This window comes from Capsicum annuum, chromosome 3 (genome assembly GCF_002878395.1).
Source record: "Capsicum annuum cultivar UCD-10X-F1 chromosome 3, UCD10Xv1.1, whole genome shotgun sequence".
Classification (NCBI taxonomy): Eukaryota; Viridiplantae; Streptophyta; class Magnoliopsida; order Solanales; family Solanaceae; genus Capsicum; species Capsicum annuum.
This window is the reverse complement of record NC_061113.1, coordinates 9,501,848-9,529,000: the sequence shown is the minus strand read 5'-3', so window position 1 is coordinate 9,529,000 and position 27,153 is coordinate 9,501,848. Positions and strand designations below refer to the sequence as shown.

At 37.8% G+C, this 27,153-nt stretch overlaps 2 protein-coding genes across 2 annotated transcripts; both read left to right on the top strand.

The window, feature by feature from the left end:
- Positions 1 to 7,360: 7,360 nt before the first annotated feature.
- On the top strand, positions 7,361 to 10,489 carry LOC107864562 (toMV resistance protein Tm-2(GCR236)-like). Its single transcript, XM_047409019.1, has 2 exons — positions 7,361 to 10,103; positions 10,211 to 10,489. Exon 1 carries the CDS (start codon positions 7,477 to 7,479, stop codon positions 10,081 to 10,083), a length of 2,607 nt encoding a protein of 868 aa, XP_047264975.1. The 5' UTR covers positions 7,361 to 7,476; the 3' UTR covers positions 10,084 to 10,103; positions 10,211 to 10,489.
- A 2,284-nt stretch (positions 10,490 to 12,773) lies between these two features.
- LOC107864561 lies at positions 12,774 to 16,473 on the top strand. Its single transcript, XM_016710978.2, has 2 exons — positions 12,774 to 13,669; positions 15,984 to 16,473. Exons 1-2 carry the CDS (start codon positions 13,662 to 13,664, stop codon positions 16,447 to 16,449), a joined length of 474 nt encoding a protein of 157 aa, XP_016566464.2. The 5' UTR covers positions 12,774 to 13,661; the 3' UTR covers positions 16,450 to 16,473.
- Positions 16,474 to 27,153: the final 10,680 nt, after the last annotated feature.

The following is a 27,153-nucleotide window of genomic DNA, read 5'->3' as shown; positions in this document are numbered from 1 at the left end:
GACATGGTCCCCCCAAGCGGACAACTTGGGAGTGGGAACGCTTGTGGCTGTCAACGCACCGCTGATCGACTGATCCACAAGACATTTCCCGAAGGGTCTTTTTAGGAATGAGTGTCTATGTATTCATGTAACCGTTCGTAAGAGAAAATAAAGGAGATTTTCAAGTGGAATAGAGTATGAGTGGAATGCCATATAAATAAAGCAGTAACACATAGCAACAAACAAGGGCATGCTTTAGCAATATAAAAAATAAACATTAAAGCATATAACCAAGAATAATTAAGCATGGAGAGAATGCGAATAACACATAAAAGAGAGAAGGAAAAGGGATTAACACGAGTAAATTAACCACTTCAAAAGCAGGCATGGAGAAACATGAATAACACACAAAAGAGGGGAAGGACAAGGGAATAACATGTGTAAATTAATTACCAATAAAAGAACATGTAGACATAGGAAACATGAATAACACATAAAAAATAGAAAAGGAGAACCTATGAAAATAAATCATGTCAAAAAACAACAAACGAAAACATATAGAGAGAATCCCACATAAAGCATAAATTCGTAATGGTTAGAACCTAATACTCCCCAGCGGAGTCACCATTCTGTCGTGCCCTGTTTTCCTCGCGGAAGGCAAAATTCGACTTGACAAAATCTTTTTGGGATTGCGTTAATGAAGGGAAGGTGTGAGAGTCGCCACCTAACGTATTAAAGTGCATTAGCGAACCGGTCTAGGATACTACGAACCTATTTGTTATTATTTTGTCTTAGTTTACCAAAGTTCGGGTAAGGGTTTAAATTACCTCAAAAAGAAGGTGTTAGGCATAGTTCTTAAGAAATTGCCCAAATTAAGGATACTCAAAATGGTTCACTGCAGCAACAACAACAACAACAAACCCAGTATATTCCCACATAGTGGGGTCTGGGGAGGGTATAGTGTACGCAGTTCATACCACTACCTTAAAAGAGGTAAAGAGATTGTTTTTGATAGACCCCCGGCTCAAGATAAAAGGCAGTATACAGAAGCATCTAAAGCATAGAACATGATAAAATAACATAGGTACGACATCCACAAAAAATTTTACATTACCACACAAAGGATATCAAAGTTCACCTAATAATACTGACTACTACTCATCCATACCCTTAGCCCTCTATCCTAATGATAAAAAAAATGGTTCACTGCAAATATAATTAAAATAAAATGGATCTCTCTTGCGATGTCAATGGTGATAGCTTTCCGCAACTTGAAATTTTACATATTCAGGGAAATAAAGGGTTGACTAAAGTAATCTGCAACGATGATGTCAGTATGCCTAAAATGAAAAAGGTATTAATAACGGGACTTTATTCCGATGTTAGGCTTCCGGAATGTCTTGCAAAGCTGACAAAATAAAAATTCCAATGTGTCAACCGGTATTTGCTAGATTAGTTTGTTATGGTTAATATTGTGAGAAAAGACCCCTGAATTAGTTCACATCTGCAAAAAAACACTTAAACTACTCGGGCGTTCATTACCCTCACAAAACTAGTTAAGACTATTAAAAATAATCCCTTTTGACTAATTTTCAGCCTATTTATTTTAACATGTAAGAGAAGGTGCGTGAGGGGGGAAAATCATTGCACTAGCAAATTAAAAAAATACTACGTGTAATGAAAAAATGTTTCCACTTTTTTCGTTTCTCTATTTTACTATTTTTTCTTCCTTTTCTTTTTCTGTTTTTTCTTTTGTTTCTCCTTCGTCATGGTTTCTTCTAACTTCTTCATTAGTGGAGTCTTATTTTTTCTTCGCTCTTTTTCTCCGTATGCGATGGTGGTGGATATTATCATGGTCGATGTTTATTTTTTGATAAAAATGATAAAGAGATTAAAAAAAAAAGGGTAAAAAAGAGATGATATGTTAGCCAGCATTTTTTCCGGAGAGAAGGTATTTTCCGACAATAAAAAAGTGATTGAAATGTTGAATTACTGAATTATAATGGCAGAATAAATCAAGTCAACGCACCTCCGAAGTCCCAAAACTAGTATGATTTTATATGGGTAATTGTAGATAGGCTGACCAAGTCAGCGCACTTTTTGCCTGTCAAGACTAACTATTTGGGAGAGGATTATGCTAAGCTGTTCATTGCAGAAATAGTTCGTTTGCATCTGACCGAGGTACGCAGTTTTCTTCTCAGTTTTGGAGATCGTTTCAGAGAGATTTAGGTACCCAAGTGAACTTAAGCACTGCATTCCATCCTCAAACTGATGGGCAACCCGAACACACCATTCAGACCCTTGAGGATATGTTAAGGGTTTGTGTAATAGATTTCAGAGGTAGTTGGGTAGATCATTTGCCATTAATTGAGTTCGCTTACAATAATAGCTACCATGCCAATATTAAGATGGCACTGTTTGAAGCGTTGTATGGGAGAAGATGCAGGTCTCCGATAGGGTGGTATGAAGTTGGTGAGACGTGGTTGTTTGGGCCTGATCTTGTTCATCAGGCAATGAAGGATGTGAAAATCATCAGAGAACGACTTAAGACAGCTCAGATTCGTCAGAAATCCTATGCCGTCATTAGAAAAAGAGATTTAGAGTTTGAGGTTGGAGATTGGGTATTTCTTAAAGTTTCTCCCATGAAGAGAGTTATGCGATTCGGGAAGAAAGGTAAGCTGAGTCCTTGCTATATAGGACCATACCGAATTGTAAAAAGGATAGGTGGATTTGCATATAAGTTAGAGTTGCCTGCAAATTTGGGTTCTGTTCACCCGGTATTCCACATATCCATGTTGAAAAAGTGCATAGGAGACCATTCATTAGTATTGCCTATTGAAGAAATCAAGGTGTCAGACTCCTTGTCTTATGAAGAAGAGCCTGTAGCAATCTTAGATCGTCAAGTGAGAAAATTAAGGAGCAAGGAGATAGCCTTAGTTAAAGTGTTCTGGAGGAATCAAAAAGTTGAAGAAGCAACTTAGGAATTCGAAGATGTCATGCGAGTCAGATACCCAAACATTTGTTTCGGTAAATGATGAGATGGAAGGTACAATTCTTGTTTTATGTCTTCTTTTCTATGTCTGAGTATACTCGAAATCGTGTGTGACTGTATTCTGTGTCATCATTTGGGGACGAATGATCCCAAGGGGATAATGTAATGCCCTGTAGAAAATCATACAATATGTTATCCTATAATAGCATGTGCATGGGATGAGAAGCTTAAATTGTGAAAAATATTCTAAGTGTAAAGGAGACTTAGTCTCATTTTTAGCTCTTGATCTTCAGGGATTTTATTTTCAACTTTTCCGACCTCCATTTTTAGATTTTCTTGTTGCATTGCGATGGGCAAGGTTGTAGTACATCTCAGATGAGTTTCGAAATTATTTAGACGAGCATAAGGGCGAGTTTGGATTGCCATTCCAGTAGGGTCCCGCGATTTTCCCGTGCTGCCCACTGGATCGCCTGGCCTGGGAAGGGAGCCTGCGATAGGGCAGAAGATGTCTGGCCTAGGGAGGGCGATGCCTAGTGGATCGCCCCAGGCCAATCTCTTTAGTTTTCCTGAAATATTAAGGGCATTTTGGGTATTTTTTATCCCCCTATCATTAATAACACGGGATTTAATCCCTAGAAAGCCAAAATAGAGTCTCATTCATCAAAATTGGTCAAGAACTTGTATAAGGGTTTCAAAATAAAAACCCACATAGCTCAAGATTCAACCGTGAATTTTCAAAACAAATTGAAGAATTGAAATTCCCGCAACATAGGCTTCAAGAAGCACCCACTAATTTCGTAAATAGAGGTACGTGGGGTTGTCTTAAATTTCATGGGCATGTTTTCAAAAAGGAATTTACGCAAAACTTTAAACTTATACAAGTATATATATGTTTTTACAAATGGGGTTTTTCAATTGATACAAATAACATGTTTTGATATATGATTTTGAAAGAAACATTGAGATATCATGGGGTTGTTTGTTTGAATGTATTTAAATGGTTGAATTATGGACATGTGACCTAAAATTTCAAAAGGGTACGATGTACATAAGCTGTGAATTTTCTAAATTTCCCATGATAATGTTTATACCCCATATTATACTTGTGTTAAACCATTGTGAGCATGAGTTTTGCAATTGATATGACATAACTCATAAATGATTAAACTTCTTGAATGATTGCATGTTGAGAACCATGGTGTATGTGTTTAATGGTGTGAAAGTCATACATATGTGCACGTTGTAAATGGTATGAGAAGTTGGAAAGTTGATGTGATATTGAAGACTTGCAAGTCGGGTATGACGATACCCTGCAGAGTATGACATATGATTGATTAAAATGAGAGTAATGCATTGATTTTGTAAGATAGACGGTTACCTGAAGAAAGCACGAGTCAAATAACTCTACGCTAGAAACCGTGTTTGCCGACTCGGGAACTTGGTACCCTGTTGTGTTATCTTGTGTACCTAATATTATGTCATCCCAAATTGGGACTATGGTTAGGAGCCCTACTTTGTGATCTTGTGCACTACCATAATCGATTGGGTCGAGACACTCTGCTATGTGATCTTGTGTGTCTTTCCCTCACATATACTCTAATCTCGACGGCAATCGAGATTTGATAGTTGGTGTAAATGTGAAATTGTAGGGTTTACCACCTAGCTTAGATGTGTTGCATTGTTGTTGAAAAATCATTATACTATGCCCATGTATTTTTGAAATCATTTTACAATAATGTGCTTTATAATAGCTCTCATTTATTTTATATAAAAATCTCTACTTTGCTTTGGATTACTTGCATAACAGTACTTTGTATTGACCCTCTTCCCTCCCAGGTTCGGAGGCACAGTCTAGGGGTCCAGAAAATCAATAGATTCTTCAGACAGGATTGCAGAGACAAGTGGTGAGCTTTCTATATTCCGGAAGGCCTGATGTCTGGCAGTTTATTTATCATTTAATAGTTTTGGGTCTACTGGGGGCCTTGTCCCAGTTTTCAGACAGTTGTTTGTTTTAGTCATGTAGTAGAGATTTCGCAGACGGTTTTCAAATGTCGATAGATGTTGTGGGACATGATTTCCCATTATTGATTTCATTAGACTCATGACCATGTTTCCATAGTATTGTGAATCTTCCGCATTTCTTTTATCATATGAATTATGTGCACGATTACCAGACAGATAGGGGTGTTTCGGGCCTTCATGGTTCGGAATGCTCGTCACGGCCAGGGCCCCGGTTCGGGTCGTGACAGTGGCATTGAGCAATATGATTGGTTTTCAACTTCAGTCCCTCTATTTCCAGATTGCAAATGGATTATAGGAGCAACTCCACTGTGAACCAACTTGTTCCAATAGTATCATCAAATCGGAGTTCCGCCTGCGCCCCTTTAGAATTTCAATTCAGCTGGAAGTGTTGTGTTTGAACGTAGACTGGGAAGTGTGAGAGAGCAGCCTCATTATTCTTTATGAGTCTCTAGGCGGATTTGTTATAAAACAAAGCATCCCTGTATCTAAGCAATCACTTCTTTGTATTAGAACACATGACCTCTATTCTAAGTTGGCCAAATATCTTAAATCTCGACAATAGGCGTGTGAGGGATACAAAATTTCTTCACATGTCATCTATAACGGATGAGCGGACCCAATAATTATTTTTGATTCCCCTTTTATTTAATTCACGATGGAACCTCCAGTTTAATTCACTACTATTGACTTACCAAAGATAACAACACTCCAAACAAAATGTATATTGTATGTTGCTCTTCTTGGCCGGTTTTGGTTTCATGTCCCCCTCCTTGTATATTACTTTTGTCTTCAAAATTAACATGCAACGAATCTAAGATAAATTCCCTACCATATCGAGCGGTGAAAGCTCACATGGATGTAAAGGTATGAAGTATCCTTCAGAAAAAGGGGAATACTAATTATTATCTCCGCCCAAAAATGCAAAATGTGATACTAATTAACAAAAAAGTTTCCTTGACATACTTCGTTTTAATACTATAATTCGGATAATTGCACTGAGAAGTAGAAGGATCCATCTTGATTACTATTTACAAGCAGCATAGTTTGCTAGCTAGTTTGCCATTTGATTTGTCTCTCTAAAGCAGTGAGTAATATTGTTTTGGCTTGGTGAAGCATTCACGAACTAAAACTAAGTGTGTACTCTACAATTTTTAGGGACAAGGATCCATCTTAACAAACTCAACACTTCGAAATGTTGAGCAAATTGTTAATAGGTTATAGGATCAATTCCGATGAAAACCAACTTGTTCATCAATTTCCCAATAGGTTTAGCCAACATTTATGTTTTCTCCCAATGTTCATATAGTGTACGTTGTTCAACTGTTTAAATTAGAAGTTGGTCAAAAGAAATGAAAGACACAAGGTTTAGAGCAAGGAGATAACTTATCTTTCGTGTAAGGACGAAGCCATGGAAAGCAACGACAACCAAAAATACGCAAACGTGAATAATCTGGATCTATTTTGAATAAAATACTAAAAGGAGAAGAATTATTCAATGGTGGAGTGGGCAATCTGTTGATTGTATATACAGCAGTGTCAAAAGCATTGGTCCAAAACTTTTGAGGAACATTAGCATAATTTAACAAGGCACTACTGGTTTCAACAACACCAGTAACAAGTTCAGTTTGATGTTGGCCAAAACTGGCAAAACTTTAAATCGAGATGCTAAAAGCGGCCACCTAATGTCGTTTCTACCATATATCAAGAATCAATAAAAATATAAGGAAGTAAAACTTAAATTAGTTTGAAAAAAAAATAGAAAAATAAAAAGGAAAGAAGACTTAACTTGAGCATCGAGATATCGTTGATATCCAGTAAAACAGAAAAGCACCTACTAGGAAAAAGAAAAAGAAAAGCAGCCTTAAGCATCAAGATATCATTGATACTCAATTAAATCTACAATATACTATGCCTTACTTTTGTATTAAAGAAAAGTACCCCTTTGGTCCTTTTTCAATATCCATTTAATCAATTCTTAATATCTTTTCGTTTTCTATGACTATCACATAAATAAACCTTCACTATAGTGAATAACAGTTGAAAAATAGCCTATTTGGGAGCCATTTTTCAAAATTTTCATCCCCGCATGCCACATGATAGAGGATAAAGATTGTCAAATAGTCAAAGTATAGTGGTAATTAAGACTACTGATGGTTTAGCTGATCTAAATAAAACACGTCAAGTATATAATGGTCTTTAGATATTCTGCCTATATAGAAAGGCTCAAACTATTGAAACTTGAAGGGAATCATTTCTCCGTAAAAACTTGTTTGCGCGGATATTTGTCGCTTTATTCTTATTTCCAAGTCCATTCTTTCTTCTTTCGTGTACTTGACAAAAGAAGTAGTGGAATATCTTTCTTTTCCTTTACCAATTGATGTTCGTTTCTTTATAAGTATCTCTGTCCTCATCCTATCAGATTACGAAGTTTTTCAAACTATTGAAAAAAAAAAAAAGAAAGGAAAAACATTAAGAGAAAAAAAATGGCTGAAATTCTTCTTACAGCAGTCATCAATAAAGCTGTAGATATAGCTGGAAATCGACTCTTTCAAGAAGGAACGCATTTGTATTCTTTGAAAGATGACATCGAATGGCTCCAGAGAGAAATGAGAAGCATGCGAGCATACATCGATGACGCAAAGGAAAAGGCAACTGGAGGTGACTCAAGGGTGAAAAACTTGATAAAACATATTCAAGAACTGGCATGTGATGCGGAGGATCTCTTAGATGAGTTTCTTCCAAAAATTCAACAATCCAACAAGTGCAAAGGCGCAATCTGTTGTTGCCTTAAGACTGTTTGCATCCCTTCTTGTGCTTCTTTTGCCAATGAGTTTTCTATGGAGATCGAGAAGATAAAGAAAAGGGTTGTTGACATTCACCGTTTAAGGACAACTTACAACATTGTAGATACAAGTAACAACAATAATGATTGCATTCCATTGGACCGGAGAAGATTATTCCTTTATGCTGATGAAACAGAGGTCATCGGCTTGGATGATGACTTCAATATGCTACAAGCCAAATTACTTGATCCAGATTTGCCTTATGGAGTAGTTTCCATAGTTGGCATGCCCGGTCTGGGGAAAACAACTCTTGCCAAGAAACTCTATAGGCATGTCCGTGATCAATTTGAGTGTTCGGGACTGGTCTATGTGTCGCAACAACCAAGAGAGAGAGAAATCTTACTTGACATATCCAAACAAGTTGGAGTGACAGAAGAGGAAAGGAAAGATAACTTGGAGGACAACCTAAAATCCCTATTGAAAGCAAAAAGGTATGTTATTCTCTTAGATGATATTTGGGATTTTGAAATTTGGGATTATCTAAAACTTTACCTTCCCCAATGTGATTCAAAAATTGGCAGTAGGATAATTCTCACATCTAGAAATATCAATGTAGGAAGATACATAGGAGGGGATACCTCGCTCCACGTATTGCAACCCCTAGATTCAAACAACAGCCTTGAACTCTTTACCAATAAAATATTTCATTTTGATAATTACGATTGGGCCAATGCTTCCCCAAACTTGGTTAATATTGGTAGAAGTATAGTTGGGAGATGTGGAGGTATACCACTAGCCATTGTGGTGACTGCAGGCATGTTAAGAGCAAGAGAAAGGACAGAACATGCATGGAGCAGGGTACTTGAGAGTATGGGTCATAAAATTCATGATGAATGTGCTAAGGTATTGGCTTTGAGTTACAATGATTTGGCCATTGCATCACGGCCGTGTTTCTTGTATTTTGGCCTTTACCCTGAGGACCATGAAATTCGTGCTTTTGATTTGAAAAACATATGGATTGCTGAGAAGTTGATAGTAGGAAATAGAGGTAATAGGCTAGAGGCTGAAGATTTGGCAGAGGATGTCCTATATGATTTGGTTTCTAGAAACTTGATTCAAGTTGTCAAAAGGACATATGATGGAAGAATTTCAAGTTGCCGCATACATGACTTGTTACATAGTTTGTGCATCGAATTGGGCAAGGAAAGTAACTTCTTTCACACCGAGTGTAGTGTGTCTCGTGATCCCTACAGTGTTGCTAGGGTGCGAAGAATTACTTTCTACTCTGAAAATGCCATGAATAAGTTCTTCCGTTCAAATCCAAAGCCTAAGAAGCTTCGTGCACTTTTTTGTTTCACAAAACACCCTTCCATATTTTCTCTAATGGCTCGTCTTGAATTCAAATTATTGCAAGTGCTGGTTGTAGTTATTCCTATTAATTATAAAATTCACACTATCCCGAATAAAATTGGGAGCATGAGTTGCTTGTGCTATCTAAGGTTGGAGGGGCCTTTTAATGGAGGACTGTCAAATAGTGTTGTCAAGCTCAAATGTCTAGAGACCCTAGATGTTAAAAGGACCACCATAAGTGTTCCTCCGGCTGTTTGGGAGTCGAAACAATTGAGACATCTTCATTACGGATTTCTTAGCGAATATACTGTAAGAAGATTTTTCCCAAACTACATGTCCTCACTGCCTAATAATCTACAAACTTTGATGGGGCTGCCTGATAGATTTTTTCAACCGAGATTGTTGCACCAATTGACCAATTTGAGAAAACTGGGTATACAACATGTATCTGATTCTACCATTAAGATATTATCAGTATCGAGCCCTGTGTCAGTTATTCTGCCAAACACGCTGGAGGTTCTAAAGCTCGATATTTCCTATCGTGCGAAAGAGCAAATAAACTTGTCGTTCTATCAAAATGTTGTCAAGTTGCATTTGGGCCATCTCAGAATGATGCCCAACTCTGTAGCATTCCCACCAAATCTTGTCAAGCTTACTCTTGACAGCCTTACGATAGACAGTCATTTGCTCGCAGTGATTAAGAAACTGCCTAAATTAAGGATACTCACAATGAAATACTGCGGCTATTTTGAAGGGAAAATGGATCTCTCAGGCGATGTGAATGGTGATAGCTTTCCGCAACTTGAAGTCTTGCATTTTGTGGAACCATATGGGTTGTCTGAAGTAACTTGCACGGATGATGTCAGTATGCCTAAACTGAACAAGATACCACTTGAAGAAGACAGTTTTCAGCCGAAGATTAGGCTCTCGGAACGGCTTGCAAAGCTTAGAATGTGAAAATCCCAATGTGACATCAGGTTAGTTTGCTACTATTATTAGTTATGTTTTATATTATCGATAACGTATTTTTTTCCTATTTGCATTTGGTTAATGAACTAAATATTTCATGTTTAATAAAATGCAGGTATGCATTTGAGAATGTGTAGCACCTAAATCGATTTTTATTGCAAGTTGGAAGTTGATGTATTTGTAGCTAATAATTTGTAAAAGAAACTTTGCATTTCTCTTTGTTTTGTTTTATGTCTATTTACCTTTGGAATTAACAGTAGATTTAGTGTTTTTTTTTTTGTTCTTCAATATATATTTCATTTTGATGTATTTCTTTGCTTTTATATTTTACCCATTTTTTGTGATGTATTTGAGTGGTATAATTTAATGAATTTGTCAATTACATTTAATTTTAATTGAGTGAGTTTAGTAGATTAAAATGTTAGGATGATAATCTAAGAGATAAAGTAATAGTTTAGTGACATTTTTGTCATAAAAGAAAAAAACAATAATGATATTACTTATTAGAACAATAATGATAATTGTATAAAAAAATTCAAAATAAAATTTGTTTGACGTAGAGGCATGATACTACGCTTCTTGAAAATAGCTGGAGTCTCTCCTACGAGCAAACGGAAAAATTAATAACAATTCTATCTTCGAGATTCAATTAAGCCACAGAATAGGGAGCATTCAAGAATGTTGCTCTTCTATTCTTGAACTGGTCACCATTTGATTAATGTCTCTCAGATGTATTTTTAAGGAGAAAATATTTTTGAGTGCTCGTCTTTTCAAACAAAAAAAATACTATTTATAGGATAAAAGTTTTATGTAAGAGAAGAGTATTAATTAAGTAATAGTTAATAGGTTCATGAATATTTTAAAATAAAAAATATATCTTTCTTTCAAGAACCTCAAACCTAAAACGTAAAACTTAATAAAAAAGGAATTATCAAATATATGTTCATGTTCTTTATAACTAAAAAACTTTCAATGGAAGTATTTGTTTCAAAATTAATTAAAATATAACTCAAAAACTTCTAACTGATGTATTTATTTCAAAATTGATTGAAACATACACTTTAGCAATAACATTACTTGAGATTTGTAACTTGAAGTCACTAGAGTGGAACGAGACACTATATTTCTCAAGAGAAGAAACTCTATATACTTAAGCTCATTTTTTCAGATTATCAAATTTTCACGATACTTGTGCTCTTCGTTTGCCAGAAAATCGGCACATTGATTAGCATCTCTCCAAAATGCGTTCAGTAGTGGTCTTGTTGACATTCAATAAATATCTGCAACCTTTAATAGTAACTCTAAGAAAGTAGTGTATGAAGTTAATACGGTTCAAATAATTCCGACTATCTCGCCCAAATTTGAATATATTGGACAAATTATATTTTCATGAGAATAATGAATGGAAAAACTACGCGACACAATAAACATAGCCCCATATATCCATTCGAAACAGTGATACGTTAAAAAAAATTACGACACATGGTGATAGCTAGGGTTTAATAGCAAATACAGCCAATATACATACATCCTTATTTTCAAGCCTGAAATACAAGAATATCTCATAATATACAGCGACATACAATACAAGTGATATTTCGTGGTGGTTTCTGATGATGATCTAAGTATATCTCATAAAATACATATTTCATTTGATGAAAAGTATAGTGGCGTGGATACAGTGTATTTTGCTTGCCCACAAATGCATTATGTTTCACTTGTGTGTATTTTCATGTATATTTTGAACAAGATATTACTACATTTCATAAGTACACAAAATATTGCTATATTTCACAATTAGAGGCGAAAGTATGCTACATACTGTAAAGAACGGACAGGAATAAACAATACCACAAACAAAAGAAAGCAAGAAGAACACATAGATGTTATGTGGAAACCCTTGATGGAAAAAATCACAGGCAGAGGAGGAGGAATTCACTATAATGGAGAGAAGTACAATGGAGGAGACGAAAGTCTCAATGACGTAATTTTTCACAATAAAGACAACCCACTAAACACACTTATATAATACGTGCGTACAACTAAATCTAAGCCCAAAAATATACAGGTTCATACCGATCACAAACATGGGTCGCACCGTGAACTTTTCAGGGTCGGATCAAAATTCAGGTCACAAACTCTAACATATACAAAAATTCCTCAATCTCTAATCCCTTAATAGCGATGACATTGCGAGGGCCATCTCATAATTAAAAGGGCAGTTCGGTGTACTAAAGTTTTCGCTATGCGCAGGATTTGGAAAAGGGTCCACCATTGTAGACACTTAATTTTGTCCCTTCCCGATAGCACTTTCTACCCATTTTTACCTTATCCTACCGTACACCCTCACCCATGTAATTACATCCCACAAAAAATATAAAAAATACAAAAAAACCAACTCTCAACAAAATCCCTAACAAACTTTTATTCTTTTTAACATCCTAACAACCCTTTCAATTAAAATAAGACACCTAACCCCTACCCCTCCTACCCTAGCTCACTACCCCTACCCCTACCCTTTAACCCCATGTTTTCTTTCCCACGAAGAAAGGGGGAGGGAATACATATATACACTTCATACCAAATGAGGAGGGCCCCACGATTTTTGTCTCCATTTAATTACAAAGGGGACTGATTTGGGGGCAATTAAAGGACCCAGGAAATAAAATTCACAACAACCTCACTCGTGGACCCCACAGCAAAATTCATTCTCCATTTCCATTTGGAATAGGATATACACAAGAACCTTCCATATATTGGGACCCATTGCCCATACCCATACCCATACACAAAACACAACCTTTTCATATATATATTCACTCACATTCACTGTAGAAAAGGGGGATTTTCTTCTCCTTCAAGAATATTCACGCATCATCCTCACCGGAACTCCATTCTTCACACACATCTATCACCGAACATACAAACCCAATAATTAAAAAAAATGATAGAATTGAGGGAGGAAGAGAATCGGGACAGAGAGCAACACAGTGAAGAAAAAGAGTAAAATCAGGGAAATGAAATAGAGAGTTAGATCGAAAGGGAGAAAGAGATCGAGGGAGAGAGAGCGAGGGAGAGAGAGCGAGGGAGAGAGAGCGAGAGAGAGGTCGAGAGAGAGAGAACGAAAAGAGAAAAAACGATGGGGGTGTTGTTTGACTGAAATCCGGCGGAGAAACTGGAAAACATCGAGAGACCGGTTCTTTTTTGTATTTTTCATCGATATTTCCATCAAAATCGACGCCATCGGGGGTATAGTTTGTCCGTTCAACGAGTTCAGTTCGAAATCCCCAAAAATTTTCTCCATTTTCCGTTGGTTTCCAGCTGAATCTGGTCTGAAATATTGAACCCGCAGTCGGGGTGATGCAATCGGAGTTGTTTCAGTCTATTCCAACCAACTCCCATCTGACAGCGATAAAAAAAATCAAACGGGTCAGTTGGTTCATTCGGTTCAATTGGAATTTTTGTTGGTTTGTTCGAGTTGGGGTTCGACGTTGAGGGTCCAGTTGGGTTGAGGTTCCATTGCTCCGTGAATTCTGATCCATCACTGATTGTTTGGAATAAAATCAATGAGAAGGTAAACTCTACTCTTTCTCTCTTTTATTTCAACGTTCATGATATTTCGTGCTTCGAATCGAATATTCGTGTGTGGTTTTGATCTTCGTTGGTGATGAATGATTGTTTGTGTTGATTGGTTGTTGATTCTGTTGGGTACGAATTATGTGTGATTTGAATGACGAATATTGAGTTCATAGTGTTTGTGGATCGTTAATCTTGAATTGTGGAAAATTTAGTGTTAAAAAGAATTTGGGATTGAATGGTAGGAATTGAAAAATAAATGAATATCGTTTTGTTCTGATTTATGTTAGTTGCTTATTTTGGAGTAAAAACGTGAATGTTAAACGTGATAGTATTATGTCATCGAATTGGATAGGCAAACGTAGGTTGGGTAGGCAAAGTTTAGAATTTGTGGTTTTGTTGAATGTTTGAAATTTCGTTGAATATTGAAAATTTGGGTGAATGGTTTGGTTTTCTCACATTAAAAAAATTGTACTCATTTGGCCGGGGAATGCCCCGAGGGATTTGTATTGATTTATTCGGGGAATGCCCTGAAGTTATCATGTACTTGAAGACGACGCACGATCAAGGCCTGAAACATCAGGTGGAGAAAGCAATCGGTTGGAGCTTAGTCTAGCATTATCTTAGAATAGGATTTATATTTTTGCATTTTTTATTTCTTTTGGACTGTATAATTGGACCAGACACTATATTTTGGATTTGTTTTGGTCTGTGTGTTTGATTGATTATTTTTATATTTTTTTTTGTGTGGTTTATACATTCGTAATGTCAAAATAGCCGATACACTCCACCAAGCGACCGTGGTCAAACCACGGGACCGAGGGGTACCTAACACCTTCTCCTCGACCAACAGAATTCCTTAGTCAGAATCTCTGTTCGCAGATCAGTTTTATAGAGTCAAAATCATTTTGAAAAGGGTTTTCCAAAGGTGACTTGGCACACCGGACTATGCCAAGTGGCGACTATGAGTTTTGAATAAAATGAATCCTTTTCGAAAATAAATTTTCATCTTTTGTCACTTAATAATAAAAATCCTTTCGAATCTTAAAATACATAATCTTTTTTGAAGTACGAAAAAGGGGGTGTGACAGCTCTGGCGACTCTGCTGGGGAGAATTTCAGAATCTAACCTTTTTTTTTGGAGTCGTATCGGCTTTGTTTGGCATTACGAGTGTATAAGCATTGTTTGTGATTTTTGTTTGTGTTTTCACTTTTGTGTATTTTCGTGCTCTTTGTTTACAGTATTTATCCTATATGTTACTGCTTTTATATCTGATATCATGTGCATAACCCGAGTCATTCTTTCCGCAATAAGTCTCGGAGCGTACGTCGTGCGCACGAACTCTAGTTGAGTCACCTTTATTTTAGGGGGGGCCGTTGGATGTATGGAGTAGGTGGAAAGCTAAGCAGCCACTATCGACCATATGCTCCCCCGAACGGCCTTGTTAGTGAACCCCAGCGTAGGTCAGCCTTTAGGTCATGCTTACGTGCATCATATTGAGACCTAGCGGGTCCACTTGGTCCTTTGTAGGAGACTTACCTCTAAAGCATTCCTACGTGCTAAATGTTGCATCTTTGAGGATAACGTGGTCATTTGACAGACTGATGTGGGGTAAAGCATGTGTTAGAAAGTAAAGTGTGTGGAAATAAAAAAAATTAGTCCAAAAAAGAGTTTTGTAGTTTTTAGAGTTCTTTATGGCTTTTGTTTTTCACAATTCAAAATTTTCAAAAAAAAAAAAGATTTTTTTACAATAAGAGGTTTTATAAAGGAAAATGCAAAAAAAAAATATAATAAAAAATGGTAGAAGTTTTGTACATTTCATATAACGAAAATATCAAAAAGAAAATAAAAAACATAATAATAAAAAAAAAATCTTTTTATTCCTTTACCACACATTCATAATTCGAAAATTTCAAAAAAAAAAAAAATTCTTTCATATTTGGTGTCAAATTAAAAACCCAATTTTTTTTTTCTTTTATTCATCGGTCTTTGGTTGTGTCGCTTCAGTTAGGGTCAGTCTGTTAGTTAATCTTTATTTGTCCAATATGGACGAACTACGCATACCTGATTCCCATCCGTCGAGATGGGATACGTAGGCAACCCTCGGTGGGTCTGGTAACCTTTACTTTGGCCTTCGTCTTAGTCTTAGGCTAGGTCTTTTACCCTGTAACCTAGATTTGTTAGCCAAGTAGGCTGATTTGGAGTCATGAATCGGTCTGTCCCATCGACGTATGTCCGCATCAAATTCCCATTGGTTGGGAACCTTTTGCTCTTATCAAATTTTTGAGATAATTTCTTATCTGCTACTACAGGATGGATCTATCCACAAAGTCTAGAGTTCTTATGGTTGTCAATGTACCCAAAAAGTTGATCAAGTGGTGGAGCACGTTCAATTACCTTGAAACGCACGAAGTGAAGAAAGTGTTAGGCAATCTTGTAGCACTCATGGATCTCACGCCTCGTCCGGATCTAATAGAAGCTGCGTTGACTTTCTGGGATCCAAATAATTTGGTGTTTAGGTTCGAAAGTTGTGAATTGACTCCTACCCTGGCAGAAGTGTCTCGTTTTTTTTGGTTGACTTACATGGTTCAACAGATGATTTTAGCCCGCAATCATACTCGTAAGAAATTCCTTCGACTCTGTGGATTAAAACATAACAAGCATCTGGGATGTCTCAAACAATCTTCGATTTCCTTGGACTATTTTTTTGCTAGATTTGGGTCCTTAGAGGGTTTCGACTTCTTTTGGGATGAATTTTGTACTACCAAGAAAATCTAGGAATAACGTCGTCTTGAGATTTTCTGTCTGGCTTTGTTGGGTATGTTAGTGTTCCCGTTAGATGAGAGGTGTATCAATACTTGTCTACAATCAGTGGTGATAGCTTTATTCAAGAAAAAAGATGAGGTCACCATTGTACCAATGATCTTACCAAAAATATATAAGGATTTAACTGAAGTAAAAGGAGGGATACGATTTTTTGAGGGGAGTAATCTGATATAGCAGTTGTGGATGATGGAGCACTTGCATACGCCTTCTTTAATTAGAGCAGATGTGATCGACCGTTGTCTGAATGATCGAGTGCAATCCATGCAAGAGAGAATGTGTTTTGACAAATTTTCTTTTCCTATGGGAGTCAATTCTTGGATCGAATTCCTCAAATCAAGAACTCCGAACAACATTCTTTGGTGCTATATGTGGTTTCATCCTAAGAAAATCTTGATTGGATCTCAAATGCAACTCTTTCTAGTTTTGATAGGACTTAACTGCACTAAGCCTTACAGTCCAAGAAGGGTGATGCATCAGTTGGGTAGGGTGCAAGACGTCCCCCCAATAATGGACCTTCTAAAGGATGTAGAGTACTTTAAAGACCGAGCCGTGGGGGAAAGTAAATATGAGCGATTCTGGAATAACGCGATAAAGCTAGGTGTTGATACTCTCGAGGAAAATCCAGGATGCACTCAAAACTATGAAATCTGGCTACAATCTCTACCCCGTGGCATTAGTAGACCCTTACCAGCCCAACTTAGAGGGAAAATACGAGAAGCAATCATGGTAAAGGATGATGAGCAGGAAGATTCGGGTGCCAAGTTGGAGTTTTTGAGAGTTCAGTTGTCACGTTTGATCATAACTGTGGATGGGTGTCAGAGAAACCTTTGCGGGTGTAATCTCCAAAAGGCGGGGATACGGGCAAGAAATTTATTCCCGGGTATCAAAATTTTGTTTCAGGATATGTTGCAAAGTCTGAGTGGAAAAGAGGGGACTTCATAGATGGTTCATCTCAGCTAGGGACGTCACACCGAGCACCAGTTTGAAAGAACATATCTTATCTTTATGTAGTTTTGAGTCTTTTATGTTTCTGTCATTGTAGGGTGGTGTCTGTGTTAAGTCGGAGTCAAGTTATTTTTTATATTCGGGTCTTTATTAGTAATTGCACGGATGTCGCTAGGGGTTTAGAATGTTGTTTTGTATTTGTTGTTTGGTTTTAAAGTGGTCCTAAATTCGTTGTATGTTTTGTTGTTTATTTCATCAAAATGTTATTATGTTACATTTTTCTTTTGTTTACTTGTTTTCATTTTTCGTGAAAAAAAAACCTTCAATTGTGTGATGTTTATGCATATGCAACCCGAACTACGCAAGATCTGATTCATGTACAACATGATACGTAGGCAACCTACTTTTGGGTTCGATCTAATCATTTTGTTTCATTGTTTTTCATTATTTTTCCTCTTTTAAAGAAAAAAACAAAAGCCATAAAGAATGATAAAATGAAGGTAGATAGCGAGAGAAGAAAAGAAAAAAAGGATGATGAGACAATAAAGGGAAAGAACAGAGATTGATACGAAGAAAAAAAAAGAGAGAGGGAAATGAGGGCGAAAAAATAATAATAATAATAATAATAAGTGTAGATAAAAATAAGTGTAGATAAAAATCGGGATGATGTTAAAATGACCTCGCTACCCTCAAAAGCTGGTAGAAATGAACATGAATTTAGGACAATTTTACCAATGTGATTCCTATGCTTGTTGTGTGCCCTAATCGTAATGGATGTCGTCTTTGATGAGCATGTTCTTTCAGATAACAGTGGTAGGTTTGCACCACTCTGGCTAGTCACCCATACTTCACTAGATCCAAAGCAAAGCTCGCCATGGCTAGCAGGGAGACTGAAAATTCGTTCATTAACCCGGATCAGGATCACAGGGAAGAAAGTTCAGAACACAATGATGAGGTAGTAAGGCTCAGGCAACAATTGATAGATTTGCACCGGGTATGGGCCAGCGGAATCCCTCCTCTTCCGCTCCCTGAAGGTTTTGGGAATATCTCTAATTGCCCACTGCTCTCTTAGGCACAATTCTCTGCTCCTATTGAGTCACCTGAGAACGCGCCAGGATTCACTCCATGACATTATTATCCTGGCAGTTCTGGTGTGCCCTTGGCAGCTCCCCAATCAAGACCCGCTGCTTAGCTGGTGCCACCGATCACACCGGTATTCGTGGCTCCGCCACTACCTAAAGCTCCCACATATACTGTGCGTCCGATAATGGGGCTTCCTAGGTCTGCCAGTGAGCCAGTATTGAAGGTTCCAGATATCAGTATTATGCCCCGGAGCCTACTTTGAGAATGAATGAATCGTATGGGTACACTCAGCCACCTGCATTTTAATTTGATATGGAGAAACCTGTCGCAACAAAGGAACATGAAGTTATAACATGGAAGTTGAAAAGTTTAGAATAGGCCATAAGGAATTTGCAGGGAATTGGAGGTTATAAGAGTGTTTCCTATAAAGATCTTTGCATGTTCCCAGATATCAACCTTCCCCTCGGTTTTAAAATTCCCAAGTTCGAGAAGTATGCAGGGTACGATGATCCCATGGCACACTTAAGACGTTATTGCAACCAATTGATGGCTGCAGGAGGAAGGGAAGAGCTGCTCATGGCTTTCTTTGGTAAGAGTCTTTCTGATCTGGCTTCAGAATGGTTTATAGATCAAGATATCGATAAGTGGAACAACTGGGATGACTTAGCTTCTGTGTTTGTGCAATATTTTCAGTATAACATTGACCTGATTTCGGATGAAAAATCCTTGGTCAACATGAAGAAGAAAAGCACTGAAGGTTTTAGGGAATACGCGATAAGGTGGCGTGAACAGGCCACCAGGGTAAAGCCTCCCATGAAAGAAAGTAAGTTGGTAGAGGTTTTTATTCAGGCACAGGATGAGACATATTTTCAATATTTACTTCTGGCAATGGGAAAGTCTTTTATTGAAGTCCTCAAAATGGGGGAGATGATAGAGGACGGAATCAAGATTGGCCGAACAGTGAGTTTTGACACATTGAAAGCCACCACACAAGCGATTCAAGGTGGATCTGGCGCATTCGGGGGTAAAAAGAAGAAAGAGGACGTGGCGACTGTCGTAGCTGGAACCCATTCCTATCCTAAAAGACCAACTCGCCCCTATCCCCAATCCCAAGCCCTAGTCTACGCCCAAGCTCCATATATTTCTCCCCACCATTACTACCCTCCACAAAACCCTTTATATTCCATTCCACCACCCCTATACCCAGTATATAGTGCGCAGCCATATGCCCAAACCCCTTCTTACCCGTAATGGCGCGCGCAAGCTCCACAAAATTGCCCATCCGCTCTACCGAATTACAAAAACCTCTCCAGACCCAATTTTTAACCTAGGCCCAAGTATAAGAAAGAGAAGGAGGTCAAAAATCAATTCACACCTCTTGGAGAGTCATATGCTAGCTTGTTTGATAGGTTGAGAAAGTTAAAGGTCTTAATCCCAATTCATGAAAGTCTTTCAAATCCACCGCTGAGGAATCTTGATTATTCTTTAAGGTGTGCATAATGTTCTGACATACCAGGCCATGATATCAAGAAAGGCTGGCATTTAAAGAGAGCTGTCCAAGATTTAATTAACATAAATCAGATGCTGTTCCAGGCCCCGGAGGGTCCAAACATTAACCAGAATCTGCTGCCAACCCATGTTGAAACCAATATGTTAGAATTGATATATGATGGGAAAGAGTCGTCACGGTGCTATAAGCCTATCGTCAAGATACAGACCATTGTGGAGAAATTGGTGAATGTAGCAGAGTCTTTGAAAGCAATGTCATTGAACTAGGAAGGAATGAGAGAAGATAAAGCCCAAGAAACCACAAATAAACCCCTGATCACGGTGCAAGGTGCCAGAAGGTATGTTGATTTAAGTCAGGATAAACCTAAGTTGACAGTTGTAGGATCTCCGAGTAAGCCCATCTTGATGGTGAAAGGAGCACTGGCAGCGCCTATTGTCCTCAAACTGGTGACCCAACCTCCGATAGTTGATACGAAAAGGGTTCCCTGGAATTATGGGTGGACTGTGATGACCTATCATGGGAAAGAAGTAATGGAAGATGTAGATAAGGTAGGGGGTTTGACTAGGTCAGGAAGATGCTTTGTGCCTGAAAGTTTAAGAAAGACCAAGACAATTGTGAGTGGACCGTCATCTATCAAAAGGCCTATCACTGAAGAATATGCCAAAGAATTTTTGAAAAAGGTGAAATTGCCAGAGTATTCAATAATAGACCAGTTAAAGAAAACCCCTGCTCAAATTTCCCTCTTATCTTTGTTGTTGCACTCCAAGGAGCATCGTGATATTTTACTGAAGGTATTAAATGAAGCATATGTTCCAAGGGAGATTACAGTAAATCAGCTTGAGAAAATGGTTGAAAATATCTTTGAGGTCAATTGGATCAGCTTTTCTGATGATGAATTGCCTATTGAAGGTATAGGGCATACCCAGGGCCTTTACATTGTAGTGAAGTGCGAAGATTTCTATGTCATTCATGTTATGATTGATGGAGGTTCAGGTGCAAATATTTGCCCTATTTCTACTTTGCAAAAGTTAAATATTGGTGCTGAGAGTAACAGGCCCAACAATATATGTGTCAGGGCTTTCGATGGTGCAAAATCAAACTCCATTGGCGAAATAGAACTAATGTTAATCATAGGGCCTGTTGAGTTCACCATAGAGTTTCAAGTATTAAATATAGACTCCTCTTACAATCTATTTTTGGGAAGGCCGTGGATCCACAAGGCCAAGGCGATTGCATCTATACTACACCAAATGATTAAGTTTGAGCACGACAGGCAAGAAGTGGTTATTCACTGTGAAGGAGATTTGTCCGCCTGCGAAGATTCTCCCTTGTCTCTTATTAAAGCAAATAACATAGAGGAGACATTCGTCTATCAAATTTTTGATACAGTGCCAGTGAATCGTATCCTTAAATGGCAGGTTATACCGGGACCGTAATTGTCTTTTGCTTCTATCATAATGGTGAGTGAACTTTGGAAATACGTATTTGATCCAGGAAAGGGTTTGGGAGCGTCTCTGCACGGTATAGTTCATCCCATATGTCTGAGTGAGAACGTGGGCACGTTTGGTCTGGGATTTGAGCCTATGGCTGAAGATATGAAGAAAGCCAAGGGAAGAAAAAAGGAAACATGGTCACTCCCTCACCCAATGCCACTACTCAGTGAATCATTTGTTAAGAGCGGTGTCATGAAGCATAGGGAATTTGAAGTTGAATTGGTTGATAACTGCCAGAACCTTTTTATTAAAGTTGATATGGTCGAAGTAGGAGAAGGTACCAGTATGGCAGACGTGCAATTCATAGGTCCAGCTGTCCGACTCAATAATTCGGAAGTCACTCCTCTCTCCATCGAGAGGGAGTTTTGGTAGTTTATTTTGTTTTTCTTTCTGTTTATCCGAGTTATTTCAGGGTTGTAATTCATATTTTAGTTTGTTTATGTTATGTTGGCATCTATGCTTAAACCCTTCTATCTTTTTATTTAATGAAATGCAATGTCCCTTTTGTTTTGTGTCTAATATATTTTGTTTTTCTTTTTTTATATACAGTTCTCTTTATGCTGATTCTAATGACATGACATTCATGCGGAATTTTTAGCCTGATCTTAAAATCTAAACTAATCAAGATGTAATGAAGCAGGATGGGGAATATGATGAAGAAGAAGCACTAGAAGAAATAAGCAAAGAGTTGGAACAGTTTGAAGACAAACCGAATCTTAATTTGAATGAGACTGAGCCAATAAATCTAGGGAATCAAGAAGATATTAGGGAAACTAAAATTAGTGTACATGCTTTGCCACAGCTAAAAGATGGAATGATTCAAGCATTAATTGATTATAAGGATGTTTTTGCATGGTCTTATGATGATATGCCTGGTTTAAGCACTGAATTAGTGGCTCACAAATTGCCAACTGATCCCGCATTCCCTTCTGTCAAACAAAAGTTAAGGAAGTTTAAAACTGATGTAAGTATTAAAATCAAAGAGAAAATCATGAAACAACTTAAAGCCAAAGTAATTCGAGTGTCTCATTATCCCATGTGGTTATCCAATGTTGTTCCCGTACCAAAGAAAGATGGCAAAATTCGAGTGTGTGTTGATTACCGTGATTTGAATAGAGCAAGTCTGAAAGATGATTTTCCACTGCCCAACATCCATATTTTGGTAGACAACTGTGCTAAACAAGAGGTTGCCTCTTTTATGGATTGCTATGCCGGATATCACCAGATCATTATGGATGATAAAGATGCAAAGAAGACGTCTTTTATCACACCATGGGGGACCTATTGTTATCGAGTGATGCCGTTCGGTTTGAAGAATGTTGGAGCAACATACATGAGAGTCATGACCACTATGTTTCATGATATGATGCATAAGGAGATTGAGGTCTACGTGGATAATGTGATTATTAAGTCAAAAAGTCGGGCCGACCATGTTAAAGATTTAAGAAAGTTCTTTAAAAGGATTCGTCGGTATAATCTCAATCTCAACCCGGCAAAATGTGTATTTGGAGTTCTATCTGGAAAGCTGTTGGGGTTTGTAGTCAGTCGTCGGGGGATTGAATTGGATCCCTCGAAAATCAAAGCCATTCAGGATTTGCCCCCACCCAAGAATAGGATGGAGGTGATGAGTTTGCTTGGTAGACTGAACTACATTAGCAGGTTTATTGCTCAACTCACAACCACTTGTGAACCCATATTCAAGTTGCTGAAAAATAGTGCTACGGTATAATGGACTGAAGAATGTCAGGAAGCGTTCGACAGAATCAAAAGATATTTGTCAAATCCGCTTGTGCTGGTACCACTGGAGCCTGGTAGGCCTTTGATCTTATATTTATCAGTCATTGACAATTCTTTTGGTTGTGTCCTGGGTCAACATGATGTCATAGGCAAAAAGGAGCAGGCTATTTATTATCTTAGCAAGAAGTTCACCATATATGAGGCCAGGTATACTCTTCTTGAAAGGACCTGTTGTGCCCTAACTTGGGTAGCACAAAAGTAAAAGCATTATCTCTCATCCTATACTACTTATCTCATCTCCCGCATGGATTCTTTAAAGTATATATTTTAAAAGCCTATATCGATAGGTTGATTGGCAAAGTGGCAAATATTTCTTACCGAGTTCGACATTATATATGTGACTCAAAACGCCATGAAAGACCAAGCCTTGGCAGATCATCTTGCTGAGAATCCCATCGATGAAGAGTACGAGCCATTAAAGACATATTTTCCTGATGAAGAAGTGTCGTGTGTCGATGAAGTCATTATAGATGTTGATCCAGGTTGGAAGTTGTTCTTCGATGGAGCTGTCAATATGAAAGGAGTTGGAATAGGTGCGGTTCTTATCTCTAAATTAGGACAGCATTTCCCGATAACAGCACAACTTTGATTTTACTATACTAATAACATGGTAGAGTATGAAGCTTGTATTCTTGGTTTGAGGTTAACTGTTGATATGGGAGTCCAGAAATTATTGGTATTGGGGGATTCGGATTTGCTCGTCCATCAAATTCAAGGAGATTAGGAGACGCGAGATTTGAAGCTCATCCCGTATCGACAATACTTGCAGGAGTTATGTCAACGGTTTGTGTTAGTAAAATTTAGGCATATTCCAAGGATTCATAATGAAATTGCTGATGCTTTAGCCACTCTATCTTCAATGCTCTAACATCCTGATAAAGCCTACATCGATTCTTTGCATATACAGAGTCATGATCAGCATGCTTACTGTAATGCAGTTGAAAAAGAGCTCAATGGAGAACTCTGGTTCTTGGATATCAAGCAATACATTCAGTCAGGAGAATACCCAACATATGCCACCAACGATCAAAAGAGGACTATTAGGCATTTGGCTAGTGAATTTTTCTTAAGCCTCGGCAATCATGGTTGAAATACACTCTGGAGTATGCGGGTCGCATATGAATGGTCATGTTTTGTCAAAGAAGATTCTTCGAGCAGGTTATTACTGGCTTACTATGGAGAGGTATTCTATTTGATTTGTTCGAAAGTATTATCAATGTGAGGTAGACGGTGATTTGATATATTCTTCTCCTGTTGAATTGCATGCAATGGCCACTCCATGGTTGTTTGTGGCTTGGGGAATGGATGTGATTAGAACGATTGAGCCGAAGGCATCAAATGGACATAGATTCATTTTGGTAGCCATTGATTACTTCATAAAGTGGGTAGAAGCAGTAACTTTCAAGTCAGTGACAAAGAAGACTGTGGTAGATTTTGTTCATGCCAACATCATTTGTAGGTTTGGAATTCCTAAGATGATCATTACATACAATGCTGCCAATCTCAATAGTCATTTGATGCAAGAAGTGTGTCAACAATTTAAGATCGCACATCGAAATTCTACTCCATATCGCTCAAAGGCCAATGGTTTTGTAGAAGCCACCAATAAGAATATAAGAAAGATACTATGAAAAATGGTACAAGGGTCTAGACAATGACATGAAAAGTTGCCGTTTGCATTGCTAGGTTATCGCACCACTGTTCGTACTTCAACAGGGGCAACTCCATATTTATTGGTGTATGGGACAGAAAAAGTCATCCCTACAGAAGTTGAAATTCCCTCTATTTGAGTCATTTTGGAAGCAGAGATTGATAATGACGAATGGATCAAAACCCGACTGGAATATTTGAGTTTGATTGAGGAAAAAAGGCTAACGTCTGTGTGTCATGGCTAGTTGTATCAGAGGAGGATGGCTCGAGCGTATAACAAAAAGGTCCGTCCCAAGAATTTTGAAGTTGGTCAGTTGGTATTGAAACGCATCCTTCCTCACCAGGTTGAAGCAAAAGGCAAGTTCTCCCCTAACTAGCAAGGTCCCTTCATTGTGAAGAAAGTGTTGCCCAATGAAGCCTTATATTTGACAGATATTGAAGGCAAAATGACAGAAATGGCTATCAATGCTGATGCGGTCAAAAGATATTATGTATGATATTTTATCCTTTGATTGATTTTATTGCATGTTTAGTACTTGCATTTTTTAAGATTGATATGATGAAGGCATTTTATTCTTCTATCCAAACATTATGTCATCCTTTGTTTACCCGTTTGAGCTTTATTTTATTTTTTCTTTCATATCCCTCTTTTGGAATCAAAATAGAATCAAAGATAAATGTCAAGAAAATAAGAATAAAAGAAAGAGATCGAAAAAAAATCAAATCAAAACAAAGAACAAGCTTATGGAACTACGTGCGACCTAATTCTCCTCTCTCAGGAGTGAGATACGTAGGCTGCCCTATTTCGGGCTCGGTCCAAATAAATAAAGATTTTAGAGTCGCCCAGTCAACAAAAACTGGGGCATGAGTTAATGTGTTGTTTGAGTCAATTCCAAAAGTTGGAAGTCCCACCCCCACTTCAAGTGTCGTTTGAACCTCTTGCCATTCTTTTCTAACCTTATCCGAAAGCAAAGTTACAACTAAAGAAAGTTCTTCAGATCAATTTTTGATAATGTTAAGGCTAAGCCTGTAATGGATATGATGATACATTATGAGGTACCACTTGTCTCCCTCAGCATAAGAAATCAGGAAAAGAAATACAAAATGAAAGAGTCTTATTGGTGAAAACCCCGTGGCATCATAAGGTGATGGTGAGTAGAGAGAAATGAAAATGAGACAGTCTTATTGGTGAAAACCCTCGCAGGCACCATAAGGCGATGGTGAGTGGAGAGAAATAAAAATGAGAGAGTCTTATTGGTGAAAACCCTCACGGGCACCGTAAGGCGAGGGCGAGTTCAAGAGAAAAGTGAAAAGTGAAAAGAGAGAGATTTGTTGGCGAAAGTCTTTTAAGATGTTTTCAATTGAATGCGATGTATAATACCAATGGATTTGAAGAAGCGGCTCAGCAGTAAAGGCACGAACTCAACAACAAATGGGGAGTTTGGATAGGAAGATCAGGCAGCTTAATCCAAACTGCATGCCATACCCATTGTAGTTGTTTGTCATATTCAGATAAGTTTTCTTTTTGAATATGGGACATTGCCCTTTTCTTTCATTTACATATTCAAGCTTTTTGTCTTTTTATGTCATTTATCAAAATAAAAGTCACCATTATTTCTTTATATTTTAAGTCAAGTCTGTGTTAAAACAAGCGAGAAAGGATTTCAAAATTTATTACCAGTGTTTCCAATTATATGAGGAAAAGCAAAGGACCACCACATGAAAGAAATATGATCATAATTCAACACGAAGCAAAAGAAGTCTATCAACCAACAGGCTGTTGGATTCGTGGAAGCATTCAGATTTAGGAAAAAAGTGCACCTCAAAGGTATGGTAAAATAAAAACCCGTTGTTCGAGTCAGAGCTCATTTCCCTCAATCTGGATTCGGGTCAATGATGCGGGAAGACAGGGCAAGTGTTAGCGATTTGGAACAAAGATGAAAGGAACGAGTGCTGGGACAGATACCTGAGAAGCCAAGAGCTGCAAGCCACCACTAAGTTTTTAACTAACAAATTTTCCTTGTGGAAATAGGGGCAAATTTGCTTCACTTAATTCAGCTACCATTGGAAATGCACATCCGTGGAATTTTACTTTCTGTTCATGACCCTCCTAAAAAATGAGACTTTACTTTCTGTTCAGGACCCTCCAGAAAAATGAGATTTTACTTTATGTTCAGG

Coding starts and splice junctions, on each gene's coding strand:
- LOC107864562 (XM_047409019.1), top strand. CDS start 7,477: ATGGCTGAAATTCTTCTTACAGCAGTCATCAATAAAGCTGTAGATATA.